The sequence below is a fragment of the Anomaloglossus baeobatrachus genome, chromosome 10 (assembly GCF_048569485.1).
Source record: "Anomaloglossus baeobatrachus isolate aAnoBae1 chromosome 10, aAnoBae1.hap1, whole genome shotgun sequence".
Taxonomy (NCBI): Eukaryota; Metazoa; Chordata; class Amphibia; order Anura; family Aromobatidae; genus Anomaloglossus; species Anomaloglossus baeobatrachus.
In genome coordinates, this window is record NC_134362.1 from 19,242,905 (window position 1) to 19,266,094 (window position 23,190).

Sequence of the window (23,190 nt, forward strand, 5' to 3'; positions counted from 1 at the left end):
TATATTACTGGGAGAGACACACAGCGCTCACATCCAGCCTATATTACTAGGAGACACACAGACCTCACATCCAGCCTATATTACTGGGAGAGACACACAGAGCTCACATCCGGTCTATATTTCTGGTAAATGCTCTTTCACTTAAGTGGCTGGAACTACTGATCTTCCCTCCACCATGCTTTACACTACAGGAGTAACTGGAATTCTGCAATAAAAAAAGTCAAAAGGCATGCTATAAAAGCCATTGATATGAAAATTGCACCTCTTGAACCTATCCCAAGAACATGAGTCCATCAACCTGTCAGTGAAGACATGTCTGCATATGCGCATCTGTCACCATTGACTTCTATGGGAGTTCTGAAATTAGCCATGCACTATTTTCTGAGTCACAAAACATGGGACTCCTGCTCAGGTTGTAAATGTGTGAACCGCATCAATAATGGTATATACTACTGATATAAATCTCTTGGGGTTAAAATACCCCTTTAATCCAAAAACAATCCCCAGAATATAAAAGTCTTTGAGATGTATATTAGTCATATCCGTTTCTGGGAAAGCTGGGTAGCAATTAATATGGCCAATATCTCCGATCCCACTATTTTGGGGGGGTCCAGTTGGACTCAACAGATAAGGAGGACATTAACCTTGTATTTCCATGGGATACAGGGTAATGATGAGCACAATACGTTTTTATAAGTATAATACTAGAAAAAAAATATTTACAGGAAATGTATCATCATTGCTTATTACGTGACGCACGCAGCGACCGTGTCATTAGGGCAGAAAGCTATGGACGATCCTCCTGACATCCACTACTTGTTGGCCACCGCAGACAGCTGGTCCCTTATCCGACCCAGTCCATCCAACATGGTGTCCAAGGTTTCTTTGCTGAGCTCCATGGTCAGTGTGGATGTCGCTGGTTCCAGTCCGCACAGTCCTGCGTCCTCCTGGATCTGGGGAAATAAAACCGCACAGATACAATGTCAGCCCCTATTCTCTTGGTTCCATATTTCTGTCCACAGGGGGTGACATTATAGAAATTATTAATCTATTTAAATAACCATTTCACCAAAATAAAAATAAATTTAATTCTATTTACCTACTTAAAAATTATTATCAGCTAATAATGGTAACAATCCACAATTTAGGATATATATATTTCAAGGGGTTGCACAATGTACCTTTTGCATATAAAATTTCTTATTAGAATTAAAGGGAACCTGTCATCAGAAATTTAGCTTGAAACCTAAAAGTTTCCCCCTCTGCAGCTCCTGGGCTGATTCTAGCAGGTTTCTATACTTTTTGTGGCCCCTTTTAAACCAAATTAAATACTTTATAAACTTGTACCTTTTACTATGTAAATTTTGTAAATCGTCCATGGGGGCGGGCTCTCTGGTGACCGTTGCTGTCCCTCCTGCACATTGACGCCGTCCCCCCACGCTCCATTTCATCCATCAGGACGCCGCCCACTGCGCCCGAGGTGCCGCCCACGCCAGGACTGCTGGTGACGTGTGTCACAAGCACGAGATTATGGGTGGTGCTGTGATTGCATCGCAAGTGCCCGCCCATAATCTCGTGGACGCGCTTTCCCCCACTGCCTCCAGCGTTTTGCGCAAGCGCTCGCCGGCCAAATGACCTGACGTCACCTCCTTCCCATCTTACCCTGCAGCAGGGCAAGATGGGAAAGAGGTGACGTCGGGTCATCTGGCCAGCAAGCGCTTGCGCAGAACGCTGGATGCAGAGGGGAAAGTGCGGTCACGAGGTTATGGGCGGCACTTGCTGATGACACTCAGCGCCGCCCATAACCTCATGCCTGCGCAAAACGTCACCAGCGGTCACACGTGCACACAGTCCCGCTACAGTCGCACAGCGCATGTGTGGGACCAGGGGCGGCGTCCTGAGATATGAAATTCAGCGTTGGAGGGCGGCGTAAATCTGCTGGAGGAACAGCAACGGTCAGCAGAGAGCCCGCCCCCATGGACAATTTACAAAATTTACATAGCAAAAGGTACAAGTTTTTAAAGTATTTAATTTGGTTTAACCCCTTCAGCCCCCGGGCACTTTCCGTTTTTGCGTTTTTGTTTTTTGCTCCCCTTCTTCCGAGAGGCGTAAGTTTTTTATTTTTCTGTCACTCTTGCCATATGAGGGCTTGTTTTTTGCGGGGCGATTTGTACTTTTAAATGAAACCATAAGTTTTACCATATAGTGTACTGGAAAACGGCAAAAAAATTCCAAGTGCGGAAAAATTGCAAAAAAAGTGGGATTGTACAATAGTTTTTGGGATATTTTATTCACCGTGTTCACTATATGGTAAAACTGATGTGTGGGTATGATGCCTCAGGTCGGTGCGAGTTTGTAGACACCAAACATGTATAGGTTTACTTGTATCTAAGGGGTTAAAAAAAATTCACAAGCTTGTCCAAAAAACGTGGCGCACGTTTTGCGCCATTTTCCAAAACCCGTAGCGTTCTCATTTTTCAGGATCTATGGCTCAGTGATGGCTTATTTTTTGCGTCTCGACCTGACGTTCTTAACGGTACCATTTTTGCGCAGATGCTACGTTTTGATCGCCTGTTATTGCATTTTGCGCAAAATTTGCGGCGACCAAAAAACGTAATTTTGGCGTTTGGAATTTTTTTGCCACTACGCCGTTTACTGATCAGATTCATTGATTTTATATTTTGATAGATCGGGCATTTCTGAACGTGGCGATACCAAATATGTGTGTATTTTTTATTTTTTTAACCCTTTAATTTTCAATGGGGTGAAAGGGGGGTGATTTGAACTTTTAGGTTTTTTTATTTTTTTTTAATTTTTTAAAACTTTTTTTTTACTTTTTTTTTTTATTTTACTAGTCCCCCTAGGGGGCTATTGCGATCAGCAATCCGATCGCTTTGCACTATCTGCAGATCTCAGCTACAGAGCTGAGAACTGCAGATTTGCTGCTTCACTTTCAATGCCGGCTGTATTCCGGCATTGAGAGGAAGTGACTCATGTTAGCTACAGGCGTCATCACATGACCCTGTGCTACCATGGCAACCGACGAAAGTCACGTGATCATGTCACGTGACTTCCGGTGGGGGCGGGGTAAGTCACTGTCATGGCGGCGCCCATATACATATCGCTGCCAAGACTTTGGCAGCGAAATGTAAGGGGTTAATGGCCGCGGGTGGAAGCGATTCCACCCGCGGCTAGCAGGCACACATATCAGCTGTTGATAACAGCTGATATGTGCGCCGATCGCCGCCGTCTGCCGGCGGCAGGGGGCGGGGCTTACAGGCACACGATCCATGACGTATCTAGTACGTCATGGGTCGTTAAGGGGTTAAAAGGGGCCACAAAAAGTACAGGAACCTGCTAGAATCAGCCCAGGAGCTGCAGAAGGAGAAACTTTTAGGTTTCAAGCTAAATTTCTGATGACAGGTTCCCTTTAAATTAAACCAGAATTAATCTCCTTATTATCGCCACATTAATGTCAAAATTATTATAATATCAAAGTAGAAGGCCCCTGTCCCTCTTTCTAAATACGTAGTGAAGATTGCCATTATATCTGCGATATGATGAATTATGATGGATGAAGAATCAGGGAATGAGAAAAAATACGTGATAATTGATAATATATATCGTTCTGTGGCTAATGTAATTGAGCTTGATATAACCTCATAGAAGCAAAAATTCAGATTTAGTAATACAAAATTATTAATTATTTTCATTAAATAACATCTATAACAATGACTGATTTAAATGAAAGTACATGTCATCTAGAATCAAATATTTGTTACATATGTCCTTCTCTGGTATCACTATTTACAAATTAATATTTTACAACAAATTTTGCATGATATTTAATCTTCTATTGATATTTATCTGTATACAATTAACATGTGAACATGGATCAGAATTGCGGATGTACATATTACAGATATATAATTTATATCTGTAATAATAATAATATTGATATGACAACAATTTCTTAGAAATACTTATTGATATAATATAATATATTTACTAGGATACAATACTTGTGCATCCGCAGGTTTTAAGAATATACGTTTGTTACCATGTAATTCTATTTTCATCTATTTTAATTCATGTATTCATTTATATTACCGCCCCCCCCCTCCCCCCCTTTCTTTTCCCCTCTCTGTCCCTCCCCCCCCCTTCTCCTCCCGTCCTTTTCTGTTTCTCCCCCCCCCTCCCCATCTTTTCTCCCCATCCTCCATCTCTTTATATACCCGTATTGCAACTATTTACCATCTTACTATTTACTGGGAATTCATGTAAAAAAAAAATAATTAAATTGACGTGTATGCAATTAGGGTGGGTGTGTGCCACACCATTTAGGAAACCGACACGCTTTCCTCATTTGAACATGACTAAGACTATGTGTCGAAACGCGTATTTCGATGGGGTCCCTGTAAACCTCTCTATATCCTGCTGACCGCTTTGTATTCTACAATTTTTAATGGATTTATATGAATAAATGTCTACTATTTTTTAACCTACACTCTGAGGACTGCGCTGGACTTCTTTTTCCTTCAGTTATTAATCTATATTCTAATATATTTAGGAGACCAATGGATCGATCCTTTGAGTGAAATAGTCAACAGAGTTGATTGGCGGGTGGTGTCGGGTGTTGTACCCCGCGGGTGGTGCCGAGTGTCGTTCCCCACCGATCAGACATTGACGACCTATCCTGAGGATAGCCCATCCTTGTTAAAGTCACGGACAATCCCTTTAATAGGAGAAGCTGAAAGGCCAATACAACTATTAAAGTCACCTTCATCTTCAGCAGGCAGGTGGGCACCGCCATCCTTGTGACAGAGTCTGACGAGGTCTTGATGTCCACCCTCCAGTCCATATCGACCAGACGTGGTAACGAGACTAGAGGGGAAAAGTGGTCATCGATGGAATAATAACACAAGTGATGAGACGTGGAAACGGTCTTACAAATAAAGATAAGCCACCGATGGACGCAGATCGGGCTCCTGCAGCCGGATGCACATTTATTCTATAGCGGCCACTACAGGGGAAACATGGCGGCTACCAATAATGGCTGCGCCGAGAGGACGGCCACACAAAGACCACGACGTTGAACTTCTTTACATTTTGGTGAAAGTGATGAGATACATTTTATAATTGCCTGGTTGCAGATGGATTATAATACTGTGATTTTAACCGTTTAGAAGTGAAGGTCAAAAGCAACTTCAGCATCTAAGCGGTTAGGAATCCTATTGACCGGTCTACTTTTGAGATAATCCCAGGGTGGGGGATGGGTTTGCAATGACAGCTGGGAACCATAATAAATGTCCCCCCCATCTCACATGTTACGCAACAATATCTCAATCGACAGCGGTGTACTTACTGCTCGTGTCCTGGGCGTCACTTCTCCACGCAGATCTAAAGGAAGATGAATAGTATCATGAATGAGCAGGCGTGTGTGTCCTGCATACAACACGGCTACAAATGAAAGATCATAAATCTTACCGCGCAGAGGCGTCAGCCATATTTAGGGACTCTATTTCAAACAAGACTAATAGTTTGAGTGGCACATTGGCTCAGTGGTTAGCACCGCAGTCTTGTGGTGGCTCAGTGGTTAGCACCGCAGTCTTGTGGTGGCTCAGTGGTTAGCACCGCAGTCTTGTGGTGGCTCAGTGGTTAGCACCGCAGTCTTGTGGTGGCTCAGTGGTTAGCACCGCAGTCTTGTGGTGGCTCAGTGGTTAGCACCGCAGTCTTGCAGCGCTGGGGTCCTGGGTTCAAATCCCACCAAGGACACCATCTGCAAGGAGTTTGTATGTTCTCCCCGTGTTTGCGTGGGTTTCCTCCGGGTTCTCCGGTTTCCTCCCACACTCCAAAAACATACAGATAGGGACTCTAGATTGTGAGCCCCAATGGTGACAGTGTTACCAATGTATGTAAAGCGCTGTGGAATCAATAGCGCTATATAAATGAATATTATTATTATTATTTTGTTGCAGCCTCAGTTCCTGTATTAACCCCTCCAATGGAGTTGTTAATCTAAAGATTTTATCTGTAATTTTTTAACATGGTGCCCTCTACAAGAAGTAAATCAACTGCGGGATTACTCCAGCTTAACCAAGTGGAAGAAGGACCTAGGACTGCGGCAAACTTCTCAAACATTAATACATTTATGGCCCAAGTCCTTATTCAATTTATGCCTTTTTTGTCTAGGTTTTGGGGTTGATTTTTTTCTTTATATTTTTTTTCCTAATTTTTCATTTGCTAATTTCAGTATTCTTCTTTATTTGTTTTCTTTTTAAAGCACATTTTATGTTTCTGCCTGCATTTTTTTTTTTGGGGGGGGGGGGGTGGGGATTACGCCATTTTGGGTGGGGTTTAGGGGTTTCCAAATGTTGCTTAGCTGATTCCTTAATTGCAACTTTTTATAAAGTCATAACATTTGGTGGAAATGTAATATAGCTATCCTCCCTGCACTGAAGTGATTTCATGTTTGTCTAATATTTTGTATCCTTTATTAAAAAGTTGTAAGAAAAGATAAAAAGACAAAAATAAAGAGCATTTCTGATTTTGCACAAAATTCAGGAACCACTTGCAATATACTGAAGAACTTAAAAAAAAAAAAAAAAAAAAAAAACAAATTATAAAAGGACAAAAAAAAAAACAAAAAAAAAAAAACATGTTTCGGGCACTGTGTGTTTCAATTTCTCATGACTTCCAAGATCTCTGCTTGCTGACAGTGAATAGGAGCAGGAGAAGGAATTGCTTGTCAAAGCAATGAGGTTACTAACATTGTATCCAGCCTAAGGCCATGTGTGCACGCAAGTGCGTTCTGCACCGCAGCGTCTAGTCATTGCTTGTGCGATTCAGAGCGCAGCTGAAAAGCTGCATTCTGAAAGTTTGGTGTGTGTAGAATTCATGCAGATTTCGTGTGTTCTGGATGATGCCTCTCCCATAGACAGAGTGGAGAAAGCCTCCAGAACGCACAAAACAATTGACATGTTACTTCTTTGAATGCAGCGTTTTGACAGCAAGCAATGTAAATTCAAAACACTGCACTCTCTTCAGCATGAGGTAATAGTAAAAGAAAGTCAACAGATTCGTTTTTATCGTGCAAACCAAGTGTCTTTATTTATGAACAAAGTTAGTGGGAGGGACTAAGGGACGTTTCGGCCCAAGCTGGGCCTTCTTCATACCAAGTCACACTGGGGAAGGGTAAAGAAAAAGAAATAACTATTTACATATATCACAAGAATATCAACAGATCATATACATATATACATAATTACATGGAAAATCATGTCCTAGTTGGTGTAAAAGGCACAGTAATAGCATATCAGCAGTTGAAGTAACTCTCCAGTTGTCACAGCCAATATGTGCAATGACAATAAGATGAAAGGCAAGATTTGACAATACATGAAAAATTTGCATACCTCCAATCATAGATGAACTAATATCACAGAGGGAATTTTTTTCTCTCTCCTTTTTAGGGGGTTTTTTGGTATAGAAATGGTGAGGCACTCCACCCAGGATAGAAGGATTGTGGTAGTAGCAAAACGCAAGCCCTGCAGATAAAGGCATGATTATGAAAGGGTAGTATTTCTATAAGGGGAGTAGCACTATGGGGGAGGGGGGATAACTGATTACCTTGCTCGTGCTAGCAAATGAATAACTATTGGAATTTGTCCTTTTAAGTTGGGAGAGTTCAATAACTCGTGGTCCCTGAAGGATGAGAACGTATGTGGTCAGCAGGTAACACATGATATATAGCACCCCCATGTAGTGGATCCCCTGTATACCATTACCTTAGGTTTACAGTAAGTGGATAAGGTCACGTATAATGCACTTTTGTCTAGAAGCATAGGGGGCTTACTTGCATCTGTAATCACGAGGGATAAGTCTTAGTAACAACATTACATGTGAGAGGAAAATACAGCCGTACTTGGAAGTTAATGAAGTGACACATATTACCTGCAGGCTTTAGGATAGGAATGTAGCAGTGGGTAATGGAGTCCTCTGAAAAGCAGAAGGGGGAGTATGGAGTTAACAGATTGGAGGTTGAAAGGATTAGGGACAGATAAGATTATCGCATACCTTTGCAGCCGTCTTCCCAGACTGTGGCTTAGAGCAGTGAGTTAACAGGTTTGGGAGCTATTTAACTCCTGAACCCGGAAGTGCACGGAGACGCCGGCACCTGCGTATTGGTGACCTGCGCTGCTATTAGTGTATTGGTGGTACCGTTAAGTCTTGAATAGAGGTGCCCGCACATGTGCAGTAGGGCTAAACTCGTACATAGACGTGGGAGGATGTTTATCCTCAGTGTGTCGTTCGAGATCAATGCAGGGATAGGGGGCGGACACTGCACATGTCAGTCTATTGGTAGTGAACGACTGATGATACCAGAGGGGGTATTATCTATCTAGTCAATGTATAAGGCAGTAGTGTATGAAGCATTTGGAAGTATGGGGACATAAAGGCAACTGCAATGTAATACACAGGCATATACATAATAAATTCCTCATATATATTCCTATATATCATGTGTTACCTGCTGACCACATACGTTCTCATCCTTCAGGGACCACGAGTTATTGAACTCTCCCAACTTAAAAGGACAAATTCCAATAGTTATTCATTTGCTAGCACGAGCAAGGTAATCAGTTATCCCCCCTCCCCCATAGTGCTACTCCCCTTATAGAAATACTACCCTTTCATAATCATGCCTTTATCTGCAGGGCTTGCGTTTTGCTACTACCACAATCCTTCTATCCTGGGTGGAGTGCCTCACCATTTCTATACCAAAAAACCCCCTAAAAAGGAGAGAGAAAAAAATTCCCTCTGTGATATTAGTTCATCTATGATTGGAGGTATGCAAATTTTTCATGTATTGTCAAATCTTGCCTTTCATCTTATTGTCATTGCACATATTGGCTGTGACGACTGGAGAGTTACTTCAACTGCTGATATGCTATTACTGTGCCTTTTACACCAACTAGGACATGATTTTCCATGTAATTATGTATATATGTATATGATCTGTTGATATTCTTGTGATATATGTAAATAGTTATTTCTTTTTCTTTACCCTTCCCCAGTGTGACTTGGTATGAAGAAGGCCCAGCTTGGGCCGAAACGTCCCTTAGTCCCTCCCACTAACTTTGTTCATAAATAAAGACACTTGGTTTGCACGATAAAAACGAATCTGTTGACTTTCTTTTACTATTACCTCATGCTGAAGAGAGTGCAGTGTTTTGAATTTACATTCTATAGTCCGGACCTTGGTCCTCTCACTAGCACCTCTATACCACCCTTAATAGAGCAGTGTTCACACCATATATACCTTTACTATTGACAGCAAGCAAAACGCTGCGTTCTAAAAAGCAACGTGTGGATGGAATTTGCACAATCTACAGTTTGTGCAGGGGACGCGGGACGCATGCTTTGACGCTGCGGTGCAGAACGCAGTGTAAATGCATGTAATTACGCTACGTGCTCACATGGCCTTAGGGTATGATCAGGACTCGCTGCGTCCTGGATGCGGTGGGTCCTGAGCTGCGAGTCTCCTCTGCAGGAGAATGCAGCTACTTATTCCCACGATCCGGGTTTGGGCAGTTGCGGTCCCTCTCTTCTGTTCTCCCTGCGGAGGACACTTGTGACTCTGCAGCAAACAACTGACATGCTGTGGCCTCGGAAAGCCGCACCGCAGGTCAGTTTACGCTTTGGCCCGCACACAGATTTCTAGTACTGTGCTTGTACTGTACAATGCAGCGTTTTGGACGCAGATGAAGCATGCTACATCCAAAACGCTGTGAGCGCAGCCTTAGAAATCCTCCGTGAGGTTCACAGACTCGACTCCGCATGAACACATCTCATCTGTCCTGATACAAAGTAGCAAGACATTATTAGGTTTCGATCATGTGGATGTAAATAAGAATATTCCCATTAACTGGCAGCAAGAAGTAAAAATACTGAAGATTCACGACACGAGACCAAGACGGTCCCGGACTCACACATTCTCCAGGATTATTTTGGTCAGGAGATTCTTCAGGTTCTGGTGAAAGTCGTCTGGGAACACGGAGAGTATCTGCTCCGCCGAGGTCAGGCCTCTGTACACCACGTGCCGGGTGAGGGAGTGAAGCGCCTGTATCACCTGATACACAGGAAGGGACAAGGAACAGATCAGGAAAAGCTGCATTATTCTATCACTCTGGTTTAAAGGCTGTAACTATCGGAATGCATCACTCTGCATGGGAGCTGTATACACATTGTAACTATCGGAACGCATCACTCTGCATGGGAGCTGTATACATATTGTAACTATCAGAATACATCACTCTGCATGGGAGCTGTATACATATTGTAACTATCAGAATACATCACTCTGCATGGGAGCTGTATACATATTGTAACTATCGGAATGCATCACTCTGCATGGGAGCTGTATACACATTGTAACTATCAGAACGCATCACTCTGCATGGGAGCTGTATACATATTGTAACTATCAGAATACATCACTCTGCATGGGAGCTGTATACATATTGTAACTATCGGAACGCATCACTCTGCATGAGAGCTGTATACATATTGTAACTATCGGAATGCATCACTCTGCATGAGAGCTGTATACATATTGTAACTAACGGAATGCATCACTCTGCATGACAGCTGTATACATATTGTAACTATCGGAACGCATCACTCTGCATGGGAGCTGTATACATATTGTAACTATCAGAACGCATCACTCTGCAAGGGAGCTGTATACATATTGTAACTATCGGAATGCATCACTCTGCATGGGAGCTGTATACATATTGTAACTATCGGAACGCATCACTCTGCATGGGAGCTGTATACATATTGTAACTATCAGAACGCATCACTCTGCATGGGAGCTGTATACATATTGTAACTATCAGAATACATCACTCTGCATGGGAGCTGTATACATATTGTAACTATCGGAACGCATCACTCTGCATGAGAGCTGTATACATATTGTAACTATCGGAATGCATCACTCTGCATGAGAGCTGTATACATATTGTAACTAACGGAATGCATCACTCTGCATGACAGCTGTATACATATTGTAACTATCGGAACGCATCACTCTGCATGGGAGCTGTATACATATTGTAACTATCAGAACGCATCACTCTGCATGGGAGCTGTATACATATTGTAACTATCGGAATGCATCACTCTGCATGGGAGCTGTATACATATTGTAACTATCGGAATGCATCACTCTGCATGGGAGCTGTATACATATTGTAACTATCGGAACGCATCACTCTGCATGGGAGCTGTATACATATTGTAACTATCAGAACGCATCACTCTGCATGGGAGCTGTATACATATTGTAACTATCGGAATGCATCACTCTGCATGGGAGCTGTATACATATTGTAACTATCGGAATGCATCACTCTGCATGGGAGCTGTATACACATTGTAACTATCAGAACGCATCACTCTGCATGGGAGCTGTATACATATAATTGTTCTCTCTTTTTTTTTTTTAAATATTTAAATGATCTTATCTTTTCCCAGATACTGTAGAACAGAAAATAATAAGCATACATTCTAAGTGCAATATTTGTCTGAAGTCACAAAGGAGCTTTTCTTCATGTTATCACCCCTCTCACCTATCAGGAGTATAATGCTTAATAAAGGACCCGATTTTGGCGGATGGGGGGGGGGGGTATTTACTGGGACCCTCACAAACCAGTCCAGTATAATGTGGTGGTGATTTTTTAAATAGAATACCCCTGTAAGTGACTGGTCTGTGGCAGTGAGACCACCTGGGAGGGGTCACAGGACATCAGATAACTGGGGTGGGCCCAGTTTTGACTCTGAAGGTGACATGTGCACGGTGCACTGTAGGTGGAATCATGACCATCGGATATGTTGGATTTTACCCTGCTCAAGAATGTCTTCAATCTACATCCCGCCTGAATTATACAGCTCCCATTAGTTTTTCCTTACGGTCTCTTTGCGGGTCCATGTGAGCACCCACCTGAGAAGCCTCCTCCGCAGGCACAGACAGGCCGGACGACACGCTGTCAATCAGCTGGATGGAGCCAACGGCCGAACGGGGGAAGGAGTCTCTACAAAGTTTCTGCACCACATCCTTGGAGGAGGCCTAAAACAGCGAAGGCAAGAGAGGAGGTCAGAGGACGGCGGGGAAACCAGGAGGTCAGAGGACGGCGGGGAAACCAGGAGGTCAGAGGGCGAGGGGGGAAACCAGGAGGTCAGAGGGCGAGGGGGGAAACCAGGAGGGCGAGGGGGGGGGAAACCAGGAGGGCGAGGGGGGGGGGAAACCAGGAGGGCGAGGGGGGGGGAAACCAGGAGGGCGAGGGGGGGGAAACCAGGAGGGCGAGGGGGGGGGAAACCAGGAGGGCGAGGGGGGGGGAAACCAGGAGGGCGAGGGGGGGGAAACCAGGAGGGCATGCCGCTGCTTGTATGTGGGGGATCTACACAGGATGCAACCAGGGCTGTGGAGTCGGTAAGCCAAACCTTCGACTCCGACTCCTCAAATTCTCTTGCACCGACTCCGACTCCGGCTCCGACTCCGACTCCGGCTCCGACTCCGGCTCCGACTCCTACATATATTGCTTATAGTTAGGTGAAAAATTTATTGTAGTACATGAATATGTGTATGTGAACATCAGACATTTAATAATTTTTATGATACAATAATCAAGATATTTGGATAGAACATAAAATATATTTATTGGAATACAACTTTAGAACACAAAAAACTGTAATAAATTGTAAATATGTAATACACTATGTAATATACAGTAGATTACATATATATCTTGTGTGTGTATATACACTGTATATATATATATATATATATATATATATATATATATATATATATATTACATATTTACAATTTATTAGTTTTTTGTGTTCTAAAGTTGTATTCCAATAAATATTTTATGTTCTATCCAAATATCTTGATTATTGTATCATAAAAACAATTAAATGTCTGATGTTCACATTGTACTACAATAAATTTTTCACTTAAATATAAGCATTATACTAAATGTTATTATTTAGTAAAATATTCAGCACATTCTGCATTGCACTCCTGTCCCCAATTTATTATATATTTTAGGAGTCGGAGTCGGTGCATTTTATACCGACTCCGACTCCGACTCCACCAAAATGAGCTCCGACTCCGACTCCGACTCCACGACTCCGACTCCGACTCCACAGCCCTGGATGCAACTGTAACAAACCCCCAGCTGTGAGGATTACGTCTGTACAGGTTTATAGCCTGTAATGATAGAAACACCCCCATAGTCCCCCCATATAACACACAGGCTTTCCTGTATTCTGATACTTGTAGTCCCCCCATATAACACACAGGCTTTCCCTGCATTCTGATACTTGTAGTCCCCCCATATAACACACAGGCTTTCCCTGCATTCTGGTACTTCTAGTCCCCCCATATAACACACAGGCTTTCCCTACATGCTGGTACTTCTAGTCCCCCCATATAACACACAGGCTTTCCTGCATTCTGGTACTTGTAGTCCCCCCATATAACACACAGGCTTTCCTGCATGCTGGTACTTGTAGTCCCTCCATATAACACACAGGCTTTCCTGTATTCTGGTACTTGTAGTCCCCCCATATAACACACAGGCTTTCCTGCATTCTGGTACTTGTAGTCCCCCCATATAACACACAGGCTTTCCTGCATTCTGGTACTTGTAGTCCCCCCATATCACACACAGGCTTTCCTGCATTCTGGTACTTGTCGTCCCCCCCATATAACACACAGGCTTTCCTGCATTCTGGTACTTGTAGTCCCCCCATATAACACACAGGCTTTCCTGCATTCTGGTATTTGTAGTCCCCCCATATAACACACAGGCTTTCCTGTATTCTGGTACTTGTAGTCCCCCCCATATCACACACAGGCTTTCCCTACATGCTGGTATTTGTAGTCCCCCTATATCACACACAGGCTTTCCTGCATTCTGGTACTTGTCGTCCCCCCATATAACACACAGGCTTTCCTGCATTCTGGTACTTGTAGTCCCCCCATATAACACACAGGCTTTCCTGCATTCTGGTATTTGTAGTCCCCCCATATAACACACAGGCTTTCCTGTATTCTGGTACTTGTAGTCCCCCCATATAACACACAGGCTTTCCTGTATTCTGGTACTTGTAGTCCCTTCCATATAACACACAGGCTTTCCTGTATTCTGGTACTTGTAGTCCCCCCCATATCACACACAGGCTTTCCCTACATGCTGGTATTTGTAGTCCCCCTATATCACACACAGGCTTTCCTGTATTCTGGTACTTGTAGTCCCCCCCATATCACACACAGGCTTTCCCTGCATTCTGGTACTTGTAGTCCCCCCATATAACACACAGGCTTTCCCTGCATTCTGGTACTTGTAGTCCCCCCATATAACACACAGGCTTTCCCTGCATTCTGGTACTTGTAGTCCCCCCATATAACACACAGGCTTTCCCTGCATTCTGGTACTTGTAGTCCCCCCATATAACACACAGGCTTTCCCTGCATTGTGGTACTTGTAGTCCCCCCATATAACACACAGGCTTTCCCTGCATTCTGGTACTTGTAGTCCCCCCATATAACACACAGGCTTTCCCTGCATTCTGGTACTTGTAGTCCCCCCATATAACACACAGGCTTTCCCTGCATTCTGGTACTTGTAGTCCCCCATATAACACACAGGCTTTCCCTGCATTCTGGTACTTGTAGTCCCCCCATATAACACACAGGCTTTCCCTGCATTCTGGTACTTGTAGTCCCCCCATATAACACACAGGCTTTCCTGCATTCTGGTACTTGTAGTCCCCCCATACAACACACAGGCTTTCCCTGCATTCTGGTACTTGTAGTCCCCCCATATAACACACAGGCTTTCCCTGCATTCTGGTACTTGTAGTCCCCCCATATAACACACAGGCTTTCCTGCATTCTGGTACTTGTAGTCCCCCCATATAACACACAGGCTTTCCCTGCATTCTGGTACTTGTAGTCCCCCCATATAACACACAGGCTTTCCCTGCATTCTGGTACTTGTAGTCCCCCCATATAACACACAGGCTTTCCTGCATTCTTGTACTTGTAGTCCCCCCATATCACACACAGGCTTTCCTGCATTCTGGTAATTGTAGTCCCCCCATATAACACACAGGCTTTCCTGCATTCTGGTACTTGTAGTCCCCCCCATATAACACACAGGCTTTCCTGCATTCTGGTACTTGTAGTCCCTCCATATAACACACAGGCTTTCCTGCATTCTGGTACTTGTAGTCCCCCCATATCACACACAGGCTTTCCTGCATTCTGGTACTTGTAGTCCCCCCATATCACACACAGGCTTTCCTGCATTCTGGTACTTGTAGTCCCCCCATATCACACACAGGCTTTCCTGCATTCTGGTACTTGTAGTCCCCCCATATCACACACAGGCTTTCCTGCATTCTGGTAATTGTAGTCCCCCCATATAACACACAGGCTTTCCTGCATTCTGGTACTTGTAGTCCCCCCATATCACACACAGGCTTTCCTGCATTCTGGTACTTGTAGTCCCCCCATATCACACACAGGCTTTCCTGCATTCTGGTACTTGTAGTCCCCCCATATCACACACAGGCTTTCCTGCATTCTGGTACTTGTAGTCCCCCCATATCACACACAGGCTTTCCTGCATTCTGGTAATTGTAGTCCCCCCATATAACACACAGGCTTTCCTGCATTCTGGTAATTGTAGTCCCCCCATATAACACACAGGCTTTCCTGCATTCTGGTAATTGTAGTCCCCCCATATCACACACAGGCTTTCCTGCATTCTGGTACTTGTAGTCCCCCCATATCACACACAGGCTTTCCTGCATTCTGGTACTTGTAGTCCCTCCATATAACACACAGGCTTTCCTGCATTCTGGTACTTGTAGTCCCCCCATATAACACACAGGCTTTCCTGCATTCTGGTAATTGTAGTCCCCCCATATCACACACAGGCTTTCCTGCATTCTGGTACTTGTAGTCCCCCCATATCACACACAGGCTTTCCTGCATTCTGGTACTTGTAGTCCCCCCATATCACACACAGGCTTTCCTGCATTCTGGTACTTGTAGTCCCCCCATATAACACACAGGCTTTCCTGCATTCTGGTACTTGTAGTCCCCCCATATCACACACAGGCTTTCCTGCATTCTGGTAATTGTAGTCCCCCCATATAACACACAGGCTTTCCTGCATTCTGGTAATTGTAGTCCCCCCATATCACACACAGGCTTTCCTGCATTCTGGTACTTGTAGTCCCCCCATATCACACACAGGCTTTCCTGCATTCTGGTACTTGTAGTCCCCCCATATCACACACAGGCTTTCCTGCATTCTGGTACTTGTAGTCCCCCCATATCACACACAGGCTTTCCTGCATTCTGGTACTTGTAGTCCCCCCATATCACACACAGGCTTTCCTGCATTCTGGTACTTGTAGTCCCCCCATATCACACACAGGCTTTCCTGCATTCTGGTACTTGTAGTCCCCCCATATCACACACAGGCTTTCCTGCATTCTGGTACTTGTAGTCCCCCCATATAACACACAGGCTTTCCTGCATTCTGGTACTTGTAGTCCCCCCCATATAACACACAGGCTTTCCCTGCATTCTGGTACTTGTAGTCCCCCCATATAACACACAGGCTTTCCCTGTCACACTGCTCTGTACAGGCCGCACTCGCTAGCTATACCGTGACACTACATTATCGCAATGCTCGGGCCTCCTGGTGTCTCTCACCTTTAACAAGAGCTGCAGGCTAGAGAACACATCATCCGGCAGCCCCGCCATTACTCCAGTCATGTGACTCTAATCACGTGTCTCTTGACAGAGCGGGTCCGCGCCGTAAAGCATTCTGGTAAGTGTAGTTTTCTCATTCAGCGCATGTATGTGGGAGGAGCGCAGTGCGCAGCTGCAGCCTGTGGTCTGGGGCTGGGCGGATGGCGGGTCACTGTATAGCTGCACCGAAAACAAGCAGTGTCCACATGAACCAATCACATCACGGTTTACTGCTGCAGAGATATAAGCTGTGATTTGATTGGTGGAATCTATTTGTTGCTTCTAGAAACCCCTCTTTTTTTTGTTTACGACAACCAATCAGGTTCCATCCAATCTACACCAGAGAAAGGAGGCTGGTTGCTATGGGCAAGTGACTGGTTGTTGTGGGCAAGGGACTGGTTGTTATGGGCACGTGACTGGTTGCTATGGGCAAGTGACTGGTTGTTATGGGCAAGGGACTGCTTGTTATGGGCACGTGACTGCTTGTTATGGGCACGTGACTGGTTGTTATGGGCACGTGACTGGTTGCTATGGGCAAGTGACTGGTTGTTATGGGCACGTGACTGCTTGTTATGGGCAAGTGACTGGTTGTTATGGGCACGTGACTGGTTGCTATGGGCAAGTGACTGGTTGCTCTTATTTTATTCTCCCCTGAGTTGTCCAGTTTTGTTGTTTAAATCTCCCATACAGTTTCAGAGATATGCGCCTTTTTATTTACTGCACATTTTTATTATCTTCACAAGGGGGCATGGCTCACAGGATCCTCAGGGGCGTGTCTCACAGGATCCTCAGAGGCGTGGCTCACAGGATCCTCAGAGGCGTGGCTCATAGGATCCCCAGGGGCATGGCTTACAGGATCCTCATGGACGTAGCTCACAGGATCCTCAGGGGCGTGGCTCACAGGATCCTCAGGGGCGTGGCTCACAGGATCCTCAGAGGCGTGGCTCACAGGATCCTCAGGGGTGTGGCTCACAGGATCCTCAGGGTGGGGCTCAGATGATCCTTGGGGGTGTGGTCACAGGACCCTCAGGGGTGTATCGTTAGGTTGCTGAGCATTATTACCCTGTGAGCTATGCCCCATTAGTAAAACGCATAAAAATGTGCTCTAAACAAAAAGGCCCATATCCATGGACCTGTATGACGGATTTTAAAGAAACAAAGGAGCAGAGAAAATAAAAGAGCAAATTGTCACACGGGTTTTTACAATAATCGCCGATTGTCATGGCAGCGTGCTCGCTTCAGATTACAGATTCTGGCAGTGTGCCTGAAAACTTCTCTGAGGTCTGTGATCAGCGCAGGCAAATTCAGGCATTGATCAACAGATTGATAGTTCATAGGTAGGCTAGCAAGAGTTACTCTATCCTAGTCTGCTTGTTAGTCTCCTTTGATCACATGTTGTGGGGGAGCCAATCACATCTGCTCCACTCCTAAATATGCTGGTGTTACGTCACCGCCGCTCCAGCGACGTCTGCTCCGATCGCCAGGCGACGCCGTGTTCCTGCCGTGGATGGTGCTGGTGATGGGAGAGGAGTCGATGCCAGCGACACCAGTGGGCGCAGGCTCCGATCATCCACTGGGCTGGGTTATCTTGGGATCTGCAGTACCGCTGGCTGACTGTGGGTGGCATGTGTCTTCCAGCTGAAGTTGCCAGTGTTCAGCTACAGCCAATGGGAAGACACCGCACCCTTCTTATTTCCCCTCCTGTCTGCTGACCACTGCCAGAGATAGTTCTGATATCCTGGCTCCTGTTATGTCCTATTCTGTTTTGTGATTCCTGTGTGCTGACTTCTGCGTGTTTTCTGACTACCCTTCTGCCTGCTGTTTTTGTACCTCGCTGCCCGATCCGGATTTGACCTCTGCTACGTTTGCTGACTACGTCCTTGTCTGCCGATTCTGTCCCTGTTCTGCTATTCCTGGTTTGACCCTGCCTGACGACTACTCTCATCGGACTGCAGCCTTCCACAGGTAGTGATCTCCGGGGCCCTGTGTAATTCCAAATCCCTGTAGAGGGGTTAAAGGGTTTCAGGGTTCTGGGGGTCCTGCTTGGTGAGTGGCTTCCCTCTAGCCTCTCCATTACAGCCCATCTGAGTCTGTGGATCCAGGCAGGCGTTACAGCTGGCTAGACCCTTTCTTCTATTCCAGCTATAGTTTATCTTAGCTGGTCTGGAGAGGGGTTGTGATCTAGACTAACTGGTGTTTGTAGTACTTGTTGCTCTTTGTTTGTGGAGTTAACCTTTGTTGTCTTTTTGTTGCTACTTTCCTGCTCTTGATTTTCCCCTGAGTCTTTTATTGTTTGATCCTGTGAGTTTGCAGTGTCTCAGAGTTTTGGTTTTCCCTTGTCTGTTTTAATATGTGTTTCCATCTCTCCAGCCCCTTCCTTCCCTGGTGGGAGGGGGGAATCAGATTAGTTCTGGTCAGGACCATAGCCAAGCACATGACTCAAGCATCTCCACCATTAGGGGTAACCCTGAGTTTAGGGATAGCATAGGGACCACTAGCGTGAGGGACAGTATAGGAGCCACTGTCCCTCGCTATCCACAGTCACATTGTGACACAAATCTGGCCACTTTTCACCTGGTGATGGATCATCCTTCAAACGCCTGGCAAGTTATCACCTATTGATAGAACACAGCGATTCCCGAGCATACCCGCCACCACTCCATATGTTATCTACGAGATTGTTGGAGTCCACCGAACGCTGTATACGGCTACCACTGACAGTCCCATACAAGTCCCTGAATGAGGGCATTTGAAAGCCTCATTCTCGAGTTAAGTTAACCCCTTACATACCAGCCAGCTCTGCCTATTTTTCAGAAACAGTTCCCGGAAAATTTGCGGTGTGTCGGTCGTTAGCGTTTACAGATGGTATCCGGTGATCCTTTGGGGTGGTGGGGCGCAAGACTAAAATATCCCTAAATTGTCAGCGCCAATGTGTGTCTGTATATATATATATATATATATATATATATATATATATATATATATATATATATATAATCCCCATTAATCAAACATGTGGGAAATACTACAGAGGTGAAAGCTTCGGATTTGTGAAAATAGTGGTTAAAAAAAGCGGGCTCTGAATTAGTATCTGAAAGGTGGCACAGAGCGTAGCGGTATGTTGTACACGATGTGATCGAGGCCGTGTGTTCTCCATCAGATTAGTGCAGGACGCGTTTTGTTCTTTCCCCGGAGAGCCGGCACTATACACCATTAATCCGGCTAACGCTCATGTCCCTCATTACGGCAGCCGTTTTGTAAGTGATATTGCACCGTTATTAATCAGCGCTGGCTCATCGGGATCCAGCCTGGCACGCCCGGCCTGCGGGTAACAGCTGTAACCAGGGCTGACAACCTCATTATCTCTTCTCTACAACCGATCAAAACATCGCAAACAGACAATATACTTCTAGGGACCGGATGAGAAAAGTGTAATAAATCAAAAGTGATCTGTAAATGATAAGAGATTTAGGATCCACAACGCAGAATACAGATGTGCAAAGTGACACAAATGGTGGAAATACACCGAGTAATCGCACGAGCCTCGCACACTCCGCCGTTATTGTCACGTGGGCGACACATTCTGGACTGGATCAGTGTCATCAGACTACGGAGGGCCAGGGTCATCAGACTACGGAGGGCCAGGGTCATCAGACTACGGAGGGCCAGGGTCATCAGAGTATGGAGTACGGAGGGCCAGTGTCTGCAGAGTACGGAGTGCCAGGGTCTGCAGAGTACGGAGGGCCAGGGCCAGTAGAGTACGGAGGACCAGGACCAGTGTCAGCAGAGTACGGAGGGCCAGTGTCTGCAGAGTACAGAGGGCCAGTGTCTGCAGAGTACAGAGGGCCAGTGTCATCAGAGTACGGAGGGCCAGTGTCATCAGAGTACGGAGGGCCAGTGTCTGCAGAGTACAGAGGGCCAGTGTCATCAGAGTACGGAGGGCCAGTGTCATCAGAGTACGGAGGGCCAGTGTCATCAGAGTACGGAGGGCCAGTGTCATCAGAGTACGGAGGGCCAGTGTCATCAGAGTACGGAGGGCCAGTGTCTGCAGAGTACAGAGGGCCAGTGTCTGCAGAGTACGGAGGGCCAGTGTCTGCAGAGTACAGAGGGCCAGTGTCATCAGAGTACAGAGGGCCAGTGTCATCAGAGTACGGAGGGCCAGTGTCATCAGAGTACAGAGGGCCAGTGTCATCAGAGTACAGAGGGCCAGTGTCATCAGAGTACGGAGGGCCAGTGTCATCAGAGTACGGAGGGCCAGTGTCATCAGAGTACGGAGGGCCAGTGTCATCAGAGTACGGAGGGCCAGTGTCATCAGAGTACGGAGGGCCAGTGTCTGCAGAGTACAGAGGGCCAGGGTCTGCAGAGTACGGAGGGCCAGTGTCTGTAGAGTACGGAGGGTCAGTGTCAGCAGAGTACGGAGGGTCAGTGTCAGCAGAGTACGGAGGGCCAGGGTCTGCAGAGTACGGAGGGTCAGTGTCAGCAGAGTACGGAGGGCCAGTGTCTGCAGAGTACGGAGGGCCAGTGTCTGCAGAGTACGGAGGGCCAGTGTCTGCAGAGTACGGAGGGCCAGTGTCTGCAGAGTACGGAGGGCCAGTGTCTGCAGAGTACGGAGGGGCAGGGCCAGTGTCAGCAGAGTTCGGAGGGCCAGTGTCTGCAGAGTACAGAGGGCCAGTGTCTGCAGAGTATGGAGGGCCAGTGTCTGCAGAGTACGGAGGGCCAGTGTCTGCAGAGTACGGAGGGCCAGTGTCTGCAGAGTACGGAGGGCCAGTGTCTGCAGAGTACGGAGGGGCAGTGTCTGTAGAGTACGGAGGGCCAGTGTCTGCAGATTATGGAGGGCCAGTGTCTGCAGAGTACGGAGGGCCAGTGTCTGTAGAGTACGGAGGGCCAGTGTCTGTAGAGTACGGAGGGCCAGTGTCTGTAGAGTACGGAGGGCCAGTGTCTGTAGAGTACGGAGGGCCAGTGTCTGTAGAGTACGGAGGGCCAGTGTCTGTAGAGTACGGAGGGCCAGTGTCTGTAGAGTACGGAGGGCCAGTGTCTGTAGAGTACGGAGGGCCAGTGTCTGTAGAGTACGGAGGGCCAGTGTCTGTAGAGTACGGAGGGCCAGTGTCAGTGTCAGCAGCAGAGTACGGAGGGCCAGTGTCTGCAGAGTACGGAGGGCCAGTGTCAGTGTCAGCAGCAGAGTACGGAGGGCCAGTGTCTGTAGAGTACGGAGGGCCAGTGTCTGTAGAGTACGGAGGGCCAGTGTCTGTAGAGTACGGAGGGCCAGTGTCTGTAGAGTACGGAGGTCCAGTGTCTGCAGAGTACGGAGGTCCAGTGTCTGCAGAGTACGGAGGGCCAGTGTCTGCAGAGTACGGAGGGCCAGTGTCATCAGAGTACGGAGGGCCAGTGTCTGCAGAGTACGGAGGGCCAGTGTCATCAGAGTACGGAGGGCCAGTGTCTGCAGAGTACGGAGGGCCAGTGTCAGTGTCAGCAGCAGAGTACGGAGGGCCAGTGTCTGTAGAGTACGGAGGGCCAGTGTCTGTAGAGTACGGAGGGCCAGTGTCTGTAGAGTACGGAGGGCCAGTGTCTGCAGAGTACGGAGGGCCAGTGTCTGCAGAGTACGGAGGGCCAGTGTCTGCAGAGTACGGAGGGCCAGTGTCTGCAGAGTACGGAGGGCCAGTGTCTGCAGAGTACGGAGGGCCAGTGTCATCAGAGTACGGAGGGCCAGTGTCTGTAGAGTACGGAGGGCCAGTGTCTGCAGAGTACGGAGGGCCAGTGTCTGCAGAGTACGGAGGGCCAGTGTCTGCAGAGTACGGAGGGCCAGTGTCTGCAGAGTACGGAGGGCCAGTGTCTGCAGAGTACGGAGGGCCAGTGTCTGTAGAGTACGGAGGGCCAGTGTCTGTAGAGTACGGAGGGCCAGTGTCTGCAGAGTACGGAGGGCCAGTGTCTGTAGAGTACGGAGGGCCAGTGTCTGCAGAGTACGGAGGGCCAGTGTCTGCAGAGTACGGAGGGCCAGTGTCTGTAGAGTACGGAGGGCCAGTGTCATCAGAGTACGGAGGGCCAGTGTCATCAGAGTACGGAGGGCCAGTGTCTGTAGAGTACGGAGGGCCAGTGTCTGTAGAGTACGGAAGGCCAGTGTCTGTAGAGTACGGAGGGCCAGTGTCATCAGAGTACGGAGGGCCAGTGTCTGCATTGTACGGAGGGCCAGTGTCATCAGAGTACGGAGGGCCAGTGTCATCAGAGTACGGAGGGCCAGTGTCATCAGAGTACGGAGGGCCAGTGTCATCAGAGTACGGAGGGCCAGTGTCATCAGAGTACGGAGGGCCAGTGTCTGCAGAGTACGGAGGGCCAGTGTCTGCAGAGTACGG

At 46.6% G+C, this 23,190-nt stretch overlaps 1 protein-coding gene and 1 long non-coding RNA gene across 5 annotated transcripts; one reads left to right on the forward strand and one right to left on the reverse strand.

The window, feature by feature from the left end:
* Nucleotides 1–458: 458 nt before the first annotated feature.
* Nucleotides 459–16,901, reverse strand: COMMD9 (COMM domain containing 9). Of its 4 annotated transcripts, XR_012727222.1 has the most exons (7): nucleotides 8,074–8,493; nucleotides 7,951–7,995; nucleotides 7,785–7,858; nucleotides 7,627–7,701; nucleotides 7,413–7,544; nucleotides 5,366–5,400; nucleotides 4,832–4,884 (listed from the first exon to the last, which is right to left on the reverse strand). XR_012727222.1 is itself a non-coding variant. In XM_075325474.1 (6 exons), exons 1-6 carry the CDS (start codon nucleotides 16,865–16,867, stop codon nucleotides 813–815), a joined length of 609 nt encoding a protein of 202 aa, XP_075181589.1. In that variant the 5' UTR covers nucleotides 16,868–16,901; the 3' UTR covers nucleotides 459–812. The 4 variants fall into 4 exon arrangements, 1 of the variants encoding a protein (XP_075181589.1); XM_075325474.1 differs by lacking the exons at nucleotides 7,413–7,544; nucleotides 7,627–7,701; nucleotides 7,785–7,858; nucleotides 7,951–7,995; nucleotides 8,074–8,493 and adding exons at nucleotides 459–953; nucleotides 9,990–10,129; nucleotides 12,008–12,133; nucleotides 16,805–16,901 and having other exon boundaries at nucleotides 4,781–4,884; XR_012727224.1 differs by lacking the exon at nucleotides 7,785–7,858.
* On the forward strand, nucleotides 8,517–9,176 carry LOC142254429 (uncharacterized). The gene is made up of 2 exons (XR_012727225.1): nucleotides 8,517–8,632; nucleotides 8,715–9,176. It is a non-coding gene; the product is annotated as an uncharacterized LOC142254429 (long non-coding RNA).
* Nucleotides 16,902–23,190: the final 6,289 nt, after the last annotated feature.